The sequence below is a fragment of the Sparus aurata genome, chromosome 21, assembly GCF_900880675.1.
Source record: "Sparus aurata chromosome 21, fSpaAur1.1, whole genome shotgun sequence".
In the NCBI taxonomy this organism is placed as follows: domain Eukaryota; kingdom Metazoa; phylum Chordata; class Actinopteri; order Spariformes; family Sparidae; genus Sparus; species Sparus aurata.
The window spans coordinates 20,107,025-20,123,307 of record NC_044207.1 but is presented as its reverse complement, the minus strand read 5'-3'; the positions used below and the strand labels follow the sequence as shown (position 1 = coordinate 20,123,307).

The window sequence follows — 16,283 nt, the reverse complement described above, 5'->3', positions numbered from 1 at the left end:
AGTGATTTGGAGTTAAGGTCCACAGCCTGGATGATATACAGACTGTTGCTCCTCCCTCAGCTTGTCGGCACACCAGGAACTCCTTATTTAGTAGTTTTCCATCTACGCAGGGAACAGTGAAAGTCATACTAATGATATTTGAACTCACGCACATTAAATGACACACTGTGACTATGACAAAACTGTTTACATAGTAAAAGACCAGATAGGTTTTTCATCTTGATATCATAAAGTGAAAACAGAAGATCCTTTATTCCTCTTGGCCTTGTTTTGTGCCACAATGTTACAGCATCTAAATGAATACCACATGGACAATAATGTTTCACTTTGAGCATTCTATTCACAGACTGTATTATCAGGAAATGTATCCTTTCCCAGACCCTGACTTACAAATCTACTAGCAATCGCGTGCTCATCGAGGCTGTGCACATGATGTCAGGATAAGCTGGAAGTAGGCACAGTCGCACCCTCCAGACTTGCAACTATCAGCATTGTGGGATATACTGCTAAGCTGATAAATGGTTGTTGTGCAGTTACTTGCATCAAATGATTTACAATAGGCTAGTTTAGGTTTTTTTTTCTTTTCTTTTTTTTTTTACAAATGGCTTAACGTTCAAAAGAAGAGAAGAAACATGACACGACTTGCACTGTCTACTATCAACCAACCAACAACCCAACCAACATGTCTTTCTGAATTAAAGTATCTTGAAAGCATGTCCATAACTAGCTCGCTAATGACACAGTATGAAGGTACAGATACAGTTAACCAGTATGATTCAGTGAACAAGCAATAAATCTTCCAGTCAAGAAAGTGTGGCTGAGTAACGGTATTTGTGTCTGGAGGTAAACATCATGGGAAAGAAGCCCCATGTGACACGTGATCATATGTGACTAACAGGAGGTCATTGTTAGTCACCTTCCACGGTTTGGGCTCAGAGCTGGTGAGTGCTGTTTCGAATTGTGTTCACAAAGGTATACTTTTTAAACATTAACATTCTAATTCTGACAGTAAGAAGTAACGCAGATTTCCACAGCCTAAGTAGATGATTTCCAGTCTTTTTATTTAAATAACTATTTAAAAACGGAACTCTGCTGTCTTCATTCACAGATATGATATTCATGTGCATTTGTGTAGCAAAAGCTTCCAAAGATAAAGCCTTCCTTGTCTGATATAAGTAGGCTTACTCAAAGGGAGGGTCATTTTCAACAATCAGGATGACTGTCTCACAGAAGTACATGGAAAGTGTTAACGAGGCGTTTACACCTTTACTCTTATCTTCTTTTTGCAGCATTGTGACCCTGATTTCCAAAGTCTGCACAGTGGAGGGATGTGTGTTCGCTTTGTGCTGTACTTCGGTGGACATGTAGCACCACCTGCTGGAGTTCATTCCATTTACAGAAAAGTATTTCAACCACTTTATTTGTCCAATAGCTTTAGTTACTAGTTACTTTTCTGATGACATTGTTTTTTTCAAAGCTTGTCTGTTGAGTGAAAACCATCTCATCTAAATCGGGTGATTCCGAATATGAAGTTTTCTACTCAGCTGAAGGTTCAAGTGTTCCTTTGTGGGTGAAGGCAAGTCTTATGATTCTCCACCTTTTTTTTTTAAATAAACTATTCAAAAACCCTCCTGGATTCTGAGCTCTTGAAAAGTTGACCTTTTAGTGATATGTGGTTGTCTCAGGACGGCGATGTTACAGACATATGACAATCTTATGGGAATATAATGCTTTGCTGTATATTAAACTTTGGCATATAAAATAGTTAAGATTACCAAAAACTTAAACATTAATTCAGCAGCAATAATATTCAAAAACATTATCGATAATTGTAAAACACTGCAGAATGAGTCATCCAACCAAAGCTAAGATCGAAACTGAGGGTGTGCGTATGTTTCAGACATTCATTCAGTTTCTTTCACTTGGCTCTGCAGATGAGTAACATCTTGTCACTGTCATTTAGACTTCCCTAATTTCTCCTCGTGTAAGAAACTGAGTCATAATAGTATAAAAACACATCATTGATTTTATGATAACAACGCCATTTGGGGATTACATAATCACATGCAGACATTTGCAACACCAAAACATTAAAGGGACCCTGTATAACAATTAAATAGCAATTTCCCTTTATAACCCAGAGGACCATTTCCTTTAAGTTGTTTAATTCTGCTGGACTGTGGATTTTTTTGTGAAGAAAGTCTCGTGACAATCCAAGGGATTTTACTTTATGCACGTTATTGAATGCCTCTCTCACCTGCACTTCCACAGAGCCCTTATAACGAAAATCAGTGGATGAAGAGATTAATGTATGAATTTGATCCAACAATTTATATAAAGTGCATATATCTAAACTTGTTATTGGTAGTACAGAAGGTGCATATGGTTTTATGATGACTGGAGACCTTTTTGTTAATCACAACGTTGCTGCATACAGGGAAAAGCTGTCGAATCTGCTGTATCACTGACGCCGCCAACAGTTTATTAAAGATCAGGGCTAATGAATATAAAGCAGACACACATGAATTTGAAACATTCATTCATACAGTCATATACAAATATGAATTTTCTGAAAAAAATGGATAATAAGATAACTGAATGATTGATTGTGATATACTGTCTACTTCGGCATCTTTACAGTAAGTTGTAAATGGAGCAGTGACCATCTCAACTCATTGCTGATTTAGAGTACAAATTCACCACTGGGTGGAGGTGTTTGCTTTTTTTTTTACAACATGACTGCCTCACTCTGAGCTTTCTGGCTGAGGCAGTTTCATTTATAAGTTTTCTGAGTTTCAGTTACATTTCTGTGTCTGTGCACCAGGCAAAGAAAACTGCAGAATTTAAGTTAGAAGTAAGATATTATTCTTCTCCAGGTCAGGCCATGGTGTGTGAAACATATAAACATATAAATTCGCTCATCAGAAGGCAGATAAGGCCATACAACAAAAAGGAAATCGTTGCAAAATGTGTAAATCGAATTATGTTCTTTGATGTCTGGAAGGGAAGTGATGTTTGTTTACAGCCCCCTTTTTAATCTACTTTGTAAATCAGGGCCTGGTGCATGATCAGTGGGCACTGATAGTCCATAATTGTGTAAAGGAAAAGCCACAGCCTCATTAGGGGCTTCAAAGCTGTTTCTGATTTCCTCCTCAAGAAGGTTAACACAGTGCAGAAGCTCTCACAAAGACATGGTGAACCACTAATGATGAAAATACGATTTATTTATTAATTTACTTCATGAACAACAGAACAGTATAAAAATATAAAAGTATATAATCTCAAAGTTAATTTTAGGAGGTCACATTGGTGTCGGTTGCTAACAATAACAATAATTTTAGATATTGTTAGAACTATAAATAGCCTACAGTTGTTCGTATTGATAAACTAGATGCCATTAAGAGTATATTAGGAGTCATTTAAAAGTGGGCAGTGAACGTAAAAATGCATCAAATTGGATTATTATTATTAGAACTGCAATAGTTTATATTACATTGTTCTAAGTGCGGAAGCAGCACGTTGCAGAAACGTGCTGCCAAAAGTTCTCATGACATGTCCCCACTGTTACATCATTACAGAGAGCAACACGTAAAGCAAGAGGACTAACTTCCACCTACCACTAACTTCGTTTAGCCCAACTTAGTGTGGTTAACTACTGTGGCATTTTACCGTGAGATGAGGAAACATTGGTACAAGGAATCGCCTAGGGTTTGGAACATAAAGTGCTCAAAACAACATTGTATTAATGTTACATAATATTATACTTTATAACATTGTAATATTTAGACATGGAAATCATCTGACGCTTTAAAAGAAAGCTACAGTTTAATTGCGAAACAGACTACACCGCGACTGGGGTAGTACTTGGAGTGTACCTCTCATCTTTGAGTGTGGGAGCGTACAGCTGATGCTGCGTTCGGGGTAAATTGGATGAGACACAGCAATCAAGCTGTTGCACATAATATCATACATAATGCGACCCTAATAGTAATGAAATCAGCTTTATTGGCTTCGGTTTTAAGCTTCCATTGGTGCTACACATATGCAGTTCCAGGAACAATAACAGGAAGATAGAAAGAGGCTAGGTGAATGAAATAGGTGTGTGTGTCGGTGTGTATGTGTATGTGTGTATTTGTCTGTATCTGTAAGTTGGTACCAATGAAAAAAATGCGCATAACAAACAACATCTGATGCTTTATTATTGACGTTTTTAATGCTACTGGCATTTTGTGACTGGTTTAACCATTTACCAGAAGTGGCCAATACAAAGAAAGTGTCGCTGGAGTGGTAGTAACAGCAAATCAAATGTTAAGCTGTGTTGATATTGTGTCAAGTCATGTTTAGCCAATCTAAATACCTATCCCTCTGTTACACCTGAGAGCGCGTTAAAGTAATTGCTTATATATCCAAGGGCATATCCTAGTTAAGAGGACGATTCTGTATTTTTCTTTTATTTACAATCGATCAATTGATCTAATCTAAAGTTCAGAAAATCACCTGAAACACAAATTAAATTTTCATGAGAGAATTCTGACCACCTGATAGCATTTCAGAGGCGCAAGCTGTCTTTCCAATTTTCTTCCAGGATTTGAACACATCATACTCGTTATCTTGCTGACGTCAGATCTGCGTGCGATGGTAGTTACATCACGTAGCCGGCTTGCTACTTCCTTTATACAGTGCGTGCGATCTGGGGCTTTTAGGACTCATAAAACATATCCGGATAGTTTAATTATTGTCTATTCAAATAGCCACACACTCATTAAACAGGTACGTACTCAGTCCAGTCTACTGTAGCGCAATACAAGTTTTATTTTAAATGTGCTGTTACAACTGTAACCCTCGCTCTTGATTGTTTTATTCGCCGGGTACTTTGTGTTATTTGGCCTTGTACCAACATTTCACTTAAGACTATTATAACCTAGTATTGCTCAAAAGCGGATGTCGTTTCATTGACACGAAGTGGGATAGGTTCAGTTATTTAAGCGTTTATAAGGACGACTCTTCCTCCTGTCCTTCATGCGTAACCTCTGAACAGTTCATGCGGTGTTCACATTAGCTCTGAACAGCGGCTAACAAACTAGCTTAAGGTACGAATGTAAAACTTATCTAACCGTGTATACGTGGACTATAACTTCAGACGTATTATCTACAACTGTAACTTAAGTCTTCATTGAGGATTTTGACCTGGAAATTGGACCCCGCCTACATTGAATGAACCAGCACGCCATGTTTTGGTAACAATCTCGAAAATGCTGTACTAACTTTTTCTTTTTTCTTTTTGTTTCAGTCAAGATGTCTTCTTATGAAGATAATGAGTCCAAGTTCATGCGAAAAGCAAAGGAGAATCCATTCGTCCCAGTGGGTGAGTACACGTTGTCCCCTAATAGTTAAATCATGACAAGAGGAGAGTTCAATTAACTTGACTTAGATGAAATAATTCTTAGTTGTGACAGCCCACCCCCCACGCACACTGTTTACACTTTGTTTTAAAAGTTATAACACAAACTTTGTTTTAGACATTTAAGTAACTTGATCTGTCTTCTTGCTCCTTGAAGGAATGGCTGGATTCTTCGCCATTGTTGGCTGGAGACTGCTAAAAATGAAAAGTCGGGGAGATACAAAAATGTCAGTCCACCTGATCCACATGCGTGTAGCTGCCCAAGGCTTTGTGGTTGGAGCAATGACTCTTGGTATGTAGCTTGCAGTGTCACATTTCTGATCAAATTAAATATGTTTGTTTTTTTCACATACCGACATGTTATCATAGGTGATTTGGATTAAATCTATTCTCATTAAAAAAAAATAGGGCTGGCTAGTTGTATTATGACTATTTTTACATGTCAGTGATAAAATGTGTTATCTTTTGTCCTGTCTATTATTATTATTATTATTATTATTATTATTATTATTGTTATTAAGTGCCTTTGTGTAACTTACTTCTGTTTCTTTGTTTCCAGGTGTCATCTACTCCATGTACAGAGACTTTGTTGTTAAACCCAGAGAAGAACAGAAAGCAATACAACCCAAGTGAACATGGACTTACACTGATATATTATCTCCCTTAATATTACCTCATATTAAGGTGTATAGAACTTTTGTTTTTAGAGATGTGTCATAATCTTTGTATGTACACATCCATTCAGCACCTCTCTTCCACTGTAAGTAGTTGTAATTTATTGATTACAATTACCTTCTTCAAAATACGAATCCATAGAGGGAAGCTTCTGCATTGAGAGGGAGGAGGAGGAGGAGGAGGAGGAGGAGGAGGAGGTGTACTGATTTCAGCTGTTTTAATGCTGGCCACACTTGATGTGTCTGCGGTTGTAAACCCAGGTGATTTGATTTCAGTGTGGACAGGTGGCACTGCTGACAGTTTTGTTACCTTTTATTTTAATTATTTGAATGATGTGTGAGTGAAATATCAAAAGCTAGAAAAAGTTGAAAACAGTGCGACTAGGCAGGTGGGCTGACCTTTTCTGTCATCGTTTTATCGTCTCTTACCAGCTTCTGCATTCTTTTAAGCACTAATGTACTTTTGCCAAATTGTAAACGGTTGCACCTTAGCCCACTTTTGATCTTTTTTCTTTTGAAAACTGGGCATCCTAGTGCATTAGGGGCGTGACAAGTATGACAGACAAGGTTTTTCCTTCCATCCTTATTTAATGGCACAGACACCAATGGGATTTGACTTGTGTACGATTATCCCACAAAAAAGTAATGTATAAATTAATTACATGGAAATCAGAATAACAAAACATCCTTTTATACAAATTGATGCTAAAGGCCAAGTCTTTTTTTTTTTTTTACACCTGGGTCCAATGTTTGTCAATGTCATTACAGCCACTTCCAAAGTCGTCATGACGCTAAACTCAGAGGTACTCCAACAGACTGTGCAGTAACCTATTTAATATCATACAGCCAATCCTGTGATATGCCGAAATAGATGCCTTGTTAAGTTATTCATGATGTGTTGGATGTTGTGTGCAAAAAAGCGTTGTTTTTTTTTTTTTTCCTTTTTAATTGGAAATCTGAAAATAAAAATCACCGGACTCGTAATTGTGAAATTCTGTTTAGTTCTGAAACCTCTCCAAGTTGCAATGAAAATGTGTTATGTCTGATGTAGCTTATTTTAAACAAATGGCAATATACGCTCAGCTGCCGGTTTATCATGTACACAAGTCTGTATTAAAAGTCAATACTAGTCTGTGTTAGAAACATGCTTACTATCAAACAATACAATTTTAAAAGCACCATAAACTATAGCCTTACAATACTAAAGAAGTTCTCTTTAACAGTCTATTAAACCTTTGCAACAAAAGGTGAATACAAAAGACAGTGGGATTCATTGAAGAGTGCATTTTTTTTAGTTAACTGTACAGTTTATTACTAATTCTGTTTTGTATGTTAGGTCAAAGCTCTTTCTGGCAACTCATGATGTTTGCAAAATGATAAGTGCTTACTTCCTTGTGCAGCATCTGTTGTATCCAGAAATTCCAAATAATAAAACCATTACACATACAGTGTTTGAACATTACCCTACCACTCCCAACAGATAAAACTGCTTTCTCTTACTGTGTACTGCCTCACCTTAAAATCCAATTTGAACCGGAAATGTCTTTCACCAGTTTGATGCAGTAAGATACTCTAAAGTTTAGAGTATCAGTAAGATACTCTAAAGTTTAGAGTATCTTACTACTAAAGTTTAGTAGTGCCCCACCTTAAAATCCAATTTGAACAGGAAATGTCTTTCACCAATTTGATGCAGTTTAGATACTCTAAAGTTCTTACTGCATCAAATTGGTGAAAGACAGTTTAAAGTGCTGCGTCATTGTGACTCCTGGTGGTTAGTATTACTCACAAAAAAAGAACACAATGAGTCTACGTGAGATCCAGTAAGTATTATGCAATCGCATCAGGTTACAGAAAAATGCAAGGGGAGAGCAGGGATGTCACATACTCAAGTTCCTCACAATAACACCTGAGGAGGGTGCATGTAAGCATGGTCATGCCAAGCCTGGAGCTTTCATCACCCCTCATACATTAAACATTATTCTAAACCAGCATCCTTAGGTTGTCCTTTGCCAACACACGTGTGTCGATGCAGAAGACTGGGGTACTTGTGAAGCTCCCAAGAAACAGTATTATACTTTTTTGTTTCTGAAGTTCATTATAACTAAGAAAAAACATTTACTGGATGGGTGTTATAAACATGGAATGGATGCTCCCACAGCCAATGTCTTTCAATCTGTCTGAACAAAATGAATGTTCAGTTGTCAGGGCCGTAGCTACCATTGAGGATATTGAGGTCATGTCCCCAGTATTTTCCCTGGGTCTTTGATATCTAAATCTAAATCAATATAGAGTAACTCTTAATTATATCTATCATATCAATAAAACAAACGATTAAACTTTAATCAATGGTTATTTCTCTGTAAACAAGCAATGACATGCTTTTTAAACAACTTATTAGCAATTGTATATTGGAAAGCTGCAATTGATGTTAACAATACTATGTAAATGGTTAATGAATACTAAGTAGTTCATTTTATGAACATAAATGGATGGCCATTAGAGAGTCACAGCTGATGTTTTTAACCTTTTCATTGATTCTTAACCGTGAAATTACTTTTACTTAAAATGACTAAATCCAATGAACTATGCATTTACCAAGTCGGATACAGCTGCACTGTAGGGAATCTCGCCCTCTTGTGGTCGAACAGGGTACAGCCCAATTACAAAGGCTTAGCTCAAGTTTTCAAAGTTAACCAATGGGTGTTAGGAAGCACTCCAACACCTGTTTTTTCCAAATACCTGGAATGTTGTTTTGGAATTGGAATTTGTGGCCGAAAAAATAAGTTTAATCTCACCGTTTTCCCTCTAGTGGCCCAATCATTTGGTAAAGTTTACCTAGCTAACAATGTTTTTATCAGTCAAGTAGTCCTGCACCTGTTTGCTCTATTCTCTCCTCATTTCCCGCCTCATGTGGCCTTCTATAACTGTGTACAGTATTAGAATACTAGAATAGTTGTATGCGCGCTTGCAGGTCTTATTCTTAAATTCAAGTTAATGACCGGTAAAATAAAAAAAAAGTGAAAAATATCTGGCCTCATTAATGTTATGAACTGGTGGTCGCTCCCTCCGTTCCCCTTGATTACATTGTTGCTCCCGCGAGATCTTGTCCAAATCTCGAGAGTGCCGTTGCTATGGATACAGTAGCGTCGCAGTCTGTGAGGAAGCTGCTCCACATTATTCTCCATACGAAACAGCTTTAATTTCGTGGGAAAACAGCCTCCAAATTGTGTCTAGAGCGATATTTGGATGAATGAAAGGTGAGCTAGTTTCTTATTATACAACCATAACGTTTGTAATCCTAATAAGGAGCCAGAAGAACAGGATTAGACATTTTCACAGCTACTGAAACTGTCATAAACATCAACGTTATCTCTGTAACGTTAATTGCGGGACAAGTTATCTACCAAAAGCATTTGTTTTGCTAATAAGTCTGGGGCAATACATTTAATTCTGTTTGGGCTACCAGTGGAGACATTATTAACAACATCGTGAGCCAGAAGTGGGACACTTAAATACCACGAAGCCATTGACGGAATAACTTGTGTTGATGCTGCGTTCAGGGAAAAGACACATGTAGGACGTTTAAAGCTTTGTCTTCTAGATATATATATATTTTTTTTTATGAAGTTATTTTCCATCAGCTTTGATCAAAGTAGAAAAAAGTGGTTAACACTCTACAATAAGACACACAAAAATGTGAGTTAGTTCCTGAGGAGCAAGTATGAATCAAGAACTAGGATTTGAGAGCTATATAGTAGGCAATGATGAGTTACTGAAGAACCGACTGGGAGATACTGCATTAATGAATCATTAGGTTATGAGTAGTTCATAAATATCTGTGAATCTACATTCTGACCCCTTTCTTCATATTTTTCAGCTTATTGTTACCTAAGTTAGGGCTGAATTGCACTGCTGCCTTGTATATCCAAGTATGCAGGATAGTACTGTAACATAATTCCCTAATACATTTTTAAAATGTAATATTGATTTTTGCTGTAATTTCTTGCCTATATAAGTTGATTATTTTCTCCATCATAGATCATGGAGCACGATGATGAGCTGAATGATTTGCGGCTTCAGTTTCAAGTGCTACAAAAACAGCAGGAGAAAAGAAAACTGGATAGGAAGAAGGAGAAAGAACCGGATAAACTAAATGTCAGTGCTGCCCAAGATGATTTGGATCTATCTCAGCAAGGTATTCAGGCAGATAATCCAGAAGACAGGTGAGAATTACAAAGGCTGAAATTGGAAATATCACCTACATAAATCGATATGAACAATCAGGTTCTTATCTTGTAAGTAATCTCTATCATGTATTGAGTGTTCATTTTAATTGCGTCCCTACAGACTGCCTGGCCTACAGAATGAGAATTTACTAGACCAGCTGAGGGAGCTTAAGGATGAAAATGGTCGGCTCTTCAAACTTCTGAGTGAAAAGAACTTTGAGATTAAACACCTGACGAAGAAAAGAGAAGAAGAACGCTTGGCTTTAGCAGGTAACTTCGATTTATCTTAATCCAGTGATGTTCCAGACACATCACAGCTTCCTCATGACTCATCCACTCATCCTTTCAGGCACATCGGGCCTGGCAGGGGATATAGCGGCCACCAAGATTGTTGAGCTGTCTAAGAAGAATAGAGAGCTAACTGCTGAAATTGAGCAAGAAAAGATTAAATCCAAGCAAAACAGCAACAGAATCAAAGAGCTTGAGAAAAAGGTAACAAAGTCTTGCATAAGGTGTATCCTGCCATTTGATCTGTTGGAGAAATACAACTGTTTACGATTTGTTTTAAACGAGATATGTTGTGATTTATTACAGAGGGAATAAATCAATTAGTAATTGTGATGTGATGCTCCTTTCTATAGCTGCAGGCTGCTTTGGTGCATTCTCCACCTGGACAAAAGCAAGATACAAAGTCACAGAATAAGGTTCCATCTGAAGACTGTGAGGTATTTCACCATAATGAGAATATTTTTTTCCCTCCTAACTTTAGAAATAGCAGCATAATTTGAATAATACATCATTTGTTCACAAAAGCAGGAAAATCCAGTGGTGAAATCACTGCAGGAAAAATTAGCTGCTGCCCAGCTGAAAGTGACTGAGTATCGCAACCAGGTTCAATCTGTCAAACAGGAGTTGAAAGTAGCTCATAAGGTAGTGGCTTTCTTTTTCCTGCCTTAAGTCCAACTGCTCAAAAAACAAGATAAAATATTCATTTGAATTATCGTCTGTGACTTACATTTACCAAAATATGATCTGCTACTACTGTTGTAGGTTTTAATCAGTGAGGTTGGAGAGGGGGTCAACCTTCAGCAAGTGATTAGCTGCCCAGGAAGCTTTAGAGGTCGCTCTCAGCAAATACTGGCTCTTCAGACAAGGGTAAGCAAAAAAAACGTATATTCTATTTAAAGGGGCAGTTCACCCCAGAACCAAAAACAAATGTTTTTCCCCTTACTTGTGCTACTGCTGTGTAGTTTGGAGATTCAGCTGTAGAGATGCCTGCCCTTTATAGAATGTAACTGAACTAGATGACACATTTTTTTTTTTTTATTAACTATCAACGATTAAACTATTTTATATTTTACCAGACAACATTGTATCACCACCAAGAAGAAGGTGTGCATCCACTCATGGAAGAGAGGCCCATGCTTGTGACATCCCATGATGTAAACAAAAAATAATGACGTGGCTGTAAAAATAGCTAGCCTTGTTATCTGACCTTGGATCATGATTTCTGTAAAAACACATTGCTGTTGAGTTTTTCAAATGTATTATCTGGTACTATTATTTTCCAGATAAGGCAAACATCTCTACGGCCGATATCTCTCAAATTAGATATCTGCTTAATAAAACTATGAGAGAGACAAAACAAATAATTGAATGCAATGTTAACTAAATGGGTCATTGTGAACCAGTTGCGGGACCTTGAGCAGCAGCTGAACCAGGTAAATCATCGAAGACAGCCAAGTTTCCTGAGTGTTGAGGAAGAGTGTGTGGGCATGGGGGTCCTTCAGAAAACCCCTCCTCAAGAAAGGAACCTCATCCACATTCGCACCATCGAGAAGGAGAGGAAGGAGGCATTTGAGGTGTGTGTGCTGTACAATAATTGCAATTCGATTGAAATACGAACCTCTAAATGTGCCACGACCCTGCTCTCCTTCCACACCTGTGCAGAGGATCTCAGTGGATTATGAGACACTCCTGAAAGACCACGAGGATATGAAGAAAAAGCTGGAAGCCTCTAAAGCCAGGAACAAATCTCTGTCGTGTGAAATAAAAATTCTGAAAGGCCAAATCTCAACTCTTCTGGAGAAGGGGAAGCATGATGATGAGCTTGTGGATGCTCTGCTGGTAAGTCATTAGACAAGAGAGAATATCTAGTACTATTTATATGCTCAGTGTGTCTTCAGAAAGAATGACCACCTGTGACAAACTCCTTCTTTACCACATTGTTCTTAGCAATAATTGCCCCTTCTTCTTCTGTCAGAAGCAGCAGACCCGCATGCAAGAGGTGCTGAAACAACTCAACCAACAGCAGAACAAACAAAGCAAGGAGACCCAGCAGAGCAAGATGCAGCAGCCGAGGAGTGAGCCTTCAGAGCAAGACACTCTAATCCAGAAGCTTAAAACCAAGATCAAAGAACAGGAGAAGAGAATCAAGCAGCTCTCTGTCAAGGTAAACAAATAAAAAGCTGAAGAATGGTTCCTTGAATAGTTATGTATCCTTTCGAACTTTTGTTCTCATGCTTGGTCTTTCACATTTAATGCTTAAAGTGTATGCACGAACATGTTGCAGGAAGAGGGCGATGAAAAACAGTCCAACCCAAAGACAACAATTTGCAGTTCACAATCTCCCCCTGAAGAGGGAGACAGTAACAAGAGAATAACATCTCCAAGGTATGTGTGCCAATGGCAGTCATGCTAAATGATAATGGGACAATGTATGTGTACGTTTTTCATGAAGTCATTAAGGCTTACTATGATAATACCGGGTACAATGTAATTTATTCATCTTTTCACACACGGCATAACGAAACTAGATTGTGTAAACTCCTTCATGCTACACAAATTACAAAACATATGCAGTATACAGTTATTTATATAGAAATATACATAGACCCAAAGTGCATCTTTTTAATCTGCATCAGGGTCAATGTAGGCAGCAACAATAAGACAGTGGTGATAATGAGGTCGGCATCTTCATATTGAAAGTGTAACTTAAATCTGAGTTACACTGTTCATCAGCTTGGACTGTATGTGAGCACCAAGCATCCATGTAAGTCCACCTCTCCTTGTCCAGCTGTAGTCCTGTCTGATCAGAACACGGTCTGGCCGTCAGGTCGAACAGCTCGATCTGAGATGTCTTGGATGTGGGGACAGGTCTCTGTGGACACAACAGTCTCAGATTTCATGTTGTTTCGTCAGCCTGGGTCCCATTTTGTCCATTTCATTTTCCCATGACCAGACATTAGCAAGTAGCAGCGTTAAACCAAGCTTTATTTAGCGTGGCTGTTATTGCTTGGAGTGGTCCAAATGTACAGGTTGGATGTCCAAAGACGCTGCGGGCCCGTGATGGTTTCAAAGTCCACTGCTCTTAGCCCAAAACACCCGCGTTCTTCTCCGATGTTGATGACAAGTATGTAGCATGATTTGGAGGAGCTACATTAAAGTTATTTACAGGTCTTGGGAAGTACTACTGCCTATGTGAAAAAAATTGCTTAAAGCCTTTTGTGGCTAAAGCTGCATGTAATCGAATAAATGGACTCCAGTTGCGTCATTAAGTGGCTAAGTTGCATTGTGCTTAATGTAGGTGCCAGGTTTTAAAAAGCTGTGTTGAACTTATTGTGGACAGTTTAAAAACAAAGGATCAAAATTTACTCAGCAGAATTAGATATGTCAGCATTATTATTCCACACATTCTTCATGCTTTTCAAAACCTGTTGCCTACACAATGCAACTAAGCCGCAGATTGACATCACTGGAGGCAGTTTATCAGATTACATAATTGCTCTGGTGCCACAATTAGTTTTATACTACTTTTTTCAAATATTTCCCAAGACCTGTAAACACTCTTTAATGTGTCTTGTAAAATGTGAAATTATCCTTTAATTGTTCACAAGCAAACTACTTTTAGGGTTTCTTTTTTAAAACAAGGGCTTGATTATGCAAATCAACAGCACACATATAACAATAAATAAAGGCTTTATACATATGCAGTAGTACTCCCCAAGACCTGTAAACCCATTTTAATGTGTAAATTGGTGGAGTTACCCTTTAAAGACATAATATAGTGACAATAGAGTGATAAATGACAGTAATGTTACCTGCTGATAAAAGTCTCAACAAAAGCATAACAGCACTCATCCGAGTCCAGGAGGTGGTTGTACCCATGTGCTGAAAGTTTGTTTGCAGATTCGTGTTGATTTAATGATTCACATAAAGAGCGCTGGATCTTTTAAAATCTTATTTTTCAGATTTTAATTACATTTGGCAAGTTGGAAATTTTAGTGCATCACAAAGATAAAAACAACTTTTCCTAAGATTGTATGAGGGGATTCTGCAGCACTAGAATTTTTTATTGATTGAGTGCATTCCACTTTATCTGGATTTTACTGTATTTTTTTTAATTATTAAGTCTATATTATGACTGATGGCTGTACTGAAACTATGAGTTTTACAGACAACCTCTAGGCTAAACTCTATAACAGAGTATTTTTGCTACAGTGCTACATTTCTTAGTCTACGCATTATATGTAGCAAAGATCCGTGCAAAGCAGCTACATCTCTACACCTCTTTTTCTATACTAGAACCTCTTAATTTCATTCAAGATTTATTAGTCATCAGTCATCATCAAGAGCAATGCGATTTTTTTTTAACAATAATAACTACACAATTTCTCGCTTGAATCTTCTACAGAGAAAGATCTGAAGCAGAGGGTTTTGGAGGCAGAACAGAAGGACCAGGAGGAGCGCCACGGGATGGTGGTCTTTGAGCAGCAGCTGGAGAGGACAAAATTAGATTGAAAGTAACGACTGTAAAAGCAGAGAGGGTAGAACATGATGCCAGCATGATGCAACAATGTCAAGCAGATTTTCATTTTTTCAACGCTCTGACTCAATTTTATCCCTTGTCAGTCTCGCTTATGGCTATGACGACTCCGTGCCTCTGGAGCAGCGGCCCTCAGCACCAGGCTGGCACCAATTTCCGAGCAACAGGAGCTGAACAGACTGTACAGCAAGACAGGCATTCATAATAATGTAATTTCTAAATGTGAGAATGCTGTAGATAGTCTTGAACTGGTTTTGTACACTAGCCAGATTTTTATCAAATATACTCCAAACACCAGAAGTGAATGCATAGTAATGGACAGACTGCCCGTGGACAGTGCTCATTCAAACCCTCATGTTTGGTCTGCACAGAGATGTTCAAGTTGCTCTTGTGCGTCCTCTCCTCGCTGGTCACTCAGCTGGAGGGAAACTGAGGCGCTGAGGGCATCGCTAAAGAGCACTCTCCACCATGACCTGCGACTCTGCAGTGACATGATGAGACAAGCCAAGCATGTTTTTCCTGCAGGCTCCGTGGATGCCCAGACAAGACACTAACCAGGGGAACTGGCTGGTCCCTGCTCAACCTCACATCCAGCTGAGCATTACCTTCTCCTGTCACATGTAACAAACAGCAGCCTACAGAAAACAGACTCTCCCCTTCTGCCAGACAAACAGCATACGGATCACCGTCTTTTTCCTCGTTCGAACCCTCGAAGATGGCTGGTGGACCGTTCCTTTTTGTGTTCGGTGAGCTCTCAACTTAACCCTGATGGCACCAGACAGGTGTTCTTACTGATTGTAGAAATGTTTGACGCTGATAGGATGTCTGCTCATGGTTTCCTGTCATGTGTGCTTGCTGTTTTATAAATGTCACTGTCATATTTTATTAAATCTATGTATGCCTTTACGTCCGCTGGCAACAGTAAGTGCATTGCAGGTAAAGAGAGCATTTTTGTAAACCAACTACTAAGTGCATAATAAATGATTTACTTTAAATTTTTTTTACTGATCCCACTTTAGGTCCAGCAGCTGCAAAACCTATATAAAACTATAAATATAGGTGCATAGTAAACTGCTAGGTGGTATGTAGTAGCACCCTTTATGAAGCCCATGTCTATAATAAATTCTAACGCATTAAAAATTCTCATAGTTGTAATA

The 16,283-nt window shown here is 38.3% G+C and overlaps 2 protein-coding genes across 9 annotated transcripts; both read left to right on the top strand.

Annotated features, from left to right (window-relative positions):
* The first annotated feature begins 4,617 nt into the window (after positions 1-4,617).
* On the top strand, positions 4,618-7,537 carry higd1a (HIG1 hypoxia inducible domain family, member 1A). Of its 2 annotated transcripts, none has more exons than XM_030404109.1 (4): positions 4,618-4,770; positions 5,291-5,365; positions 5,559-5,693; positions 5,961-7,537. In XM_030404109.1, exons 2-4 carry the CDS (start codon positions 5,296-5,298, stop codon positions 6,032-6,034), a joined length of 279 nt encoding a protein of 92 aa, XP_030259969.1. In that variant the 5' UTR covers positions 4,618-4,770; positions 5,291-5,295; the 3' UTR covers positions 6,035-7,537. The 2 variants fall into 2 exon arrangements, with proteins under 2 accessions (XP_030259969.1, XP_030259970.1); XM_030404110.1 differs by lacking the exon at positions 4,618-4,770 and adding an exon at positions 4,816-5,090.
* Positions 7,538-9,202: 1,665 nt separating this feature from the next.
* Positions 9,203-15,426, top strand: ccdc13 (coiled-coil domain containing 13). 7 transcript variants are annotated; one of them, XM_030401957.1, is made up of 13 exons: positions 9,203-9,332; positions 10,114-10,298; positions 10,423-10,571; positions 10,651-10,793; positions 10,943-11,026; positions 11,118-11,231; positions 11,352-11,456; positions 11,993-12,163; positions 12,252-12,428; positions 12,565-12,753; positions 12,874-12,974; positions 14,995-15,127; positions 15,213-15,426. In XM_030401957.1, exons 2-12 carry the CDS (start codon positions 10,117-10,119, stop codon positions 15,068-15,070), a joined length of 1,491 nt encoding a protein of 496 aa, XP_030257817.1. In that variant the 5' UTR covers positions 9,203-9,332; positions 10,114-10,116; the 3' UTR covers positions 15,071-15,127; positions 15,213-15,426. The 7 variants fall into 7 exon arrangements, with proteins under 7 accessions (XP_030257817.1, XP_030257818.1, XP_030257816.1 ...); XM_030401958.1 differs by having other exon boundaries at positions 11,115-11,231; positions 12,568-12,753; XM_030401956.1 differs by having other exon boundaries at positions 11,115-11,231; positions 14,995-15,103.
* Positions 15,427-16,283: the final 857 nt, after the last annotated feature.

Excerpts from the sequence above, each read along its gene's own strand:
- higd1a (XM_030404109.1), top strand. The coding sequence starts at position 5,296 with ATGTCTTCTTATGAAGATAATGAGTCCAAGTTCATGCGAAAAGCAAAG. Across the intron at positions 5,366-5,558 it reads GAATCCATTCGTCCCAGTGG|GAATGGCTGGATTCTTCGCC; the intron begins GTGAGTACACGT and ends TGCTCCTTGAAG. Across the intron at positions 5,694-5,960 it reads GGTTGGAGCAATGACTCTTG|GTGTCATCTACTCCATGTAC; the intron begins GTATGTAGCTTG and ends CTTTGTTTCCAG.
- ccdc13 (XM_030401956.1), top strand. The coding sequence starts at position 10,117 with ATGGAGCACGATGATGAGCTGAATGATTTGCGGCTTCAGTTTCAAGTG. Across the intron at positions 10,572-10,650 it reads AGAACGCTTGGCTTTAGCAG|GCACATCGGGCCTGGCAGGG; the intron begins GTAACTTCGATT and ends TCATCCTTTCAG. Across the intron at positions 11,027-11,114 it reads TTCCATCTGAAGACTGTGAG|CAGGAAAATCCAGTGGTGAA; the intron begins GTATTTCACCAT and ends TGTTCACAAAAG.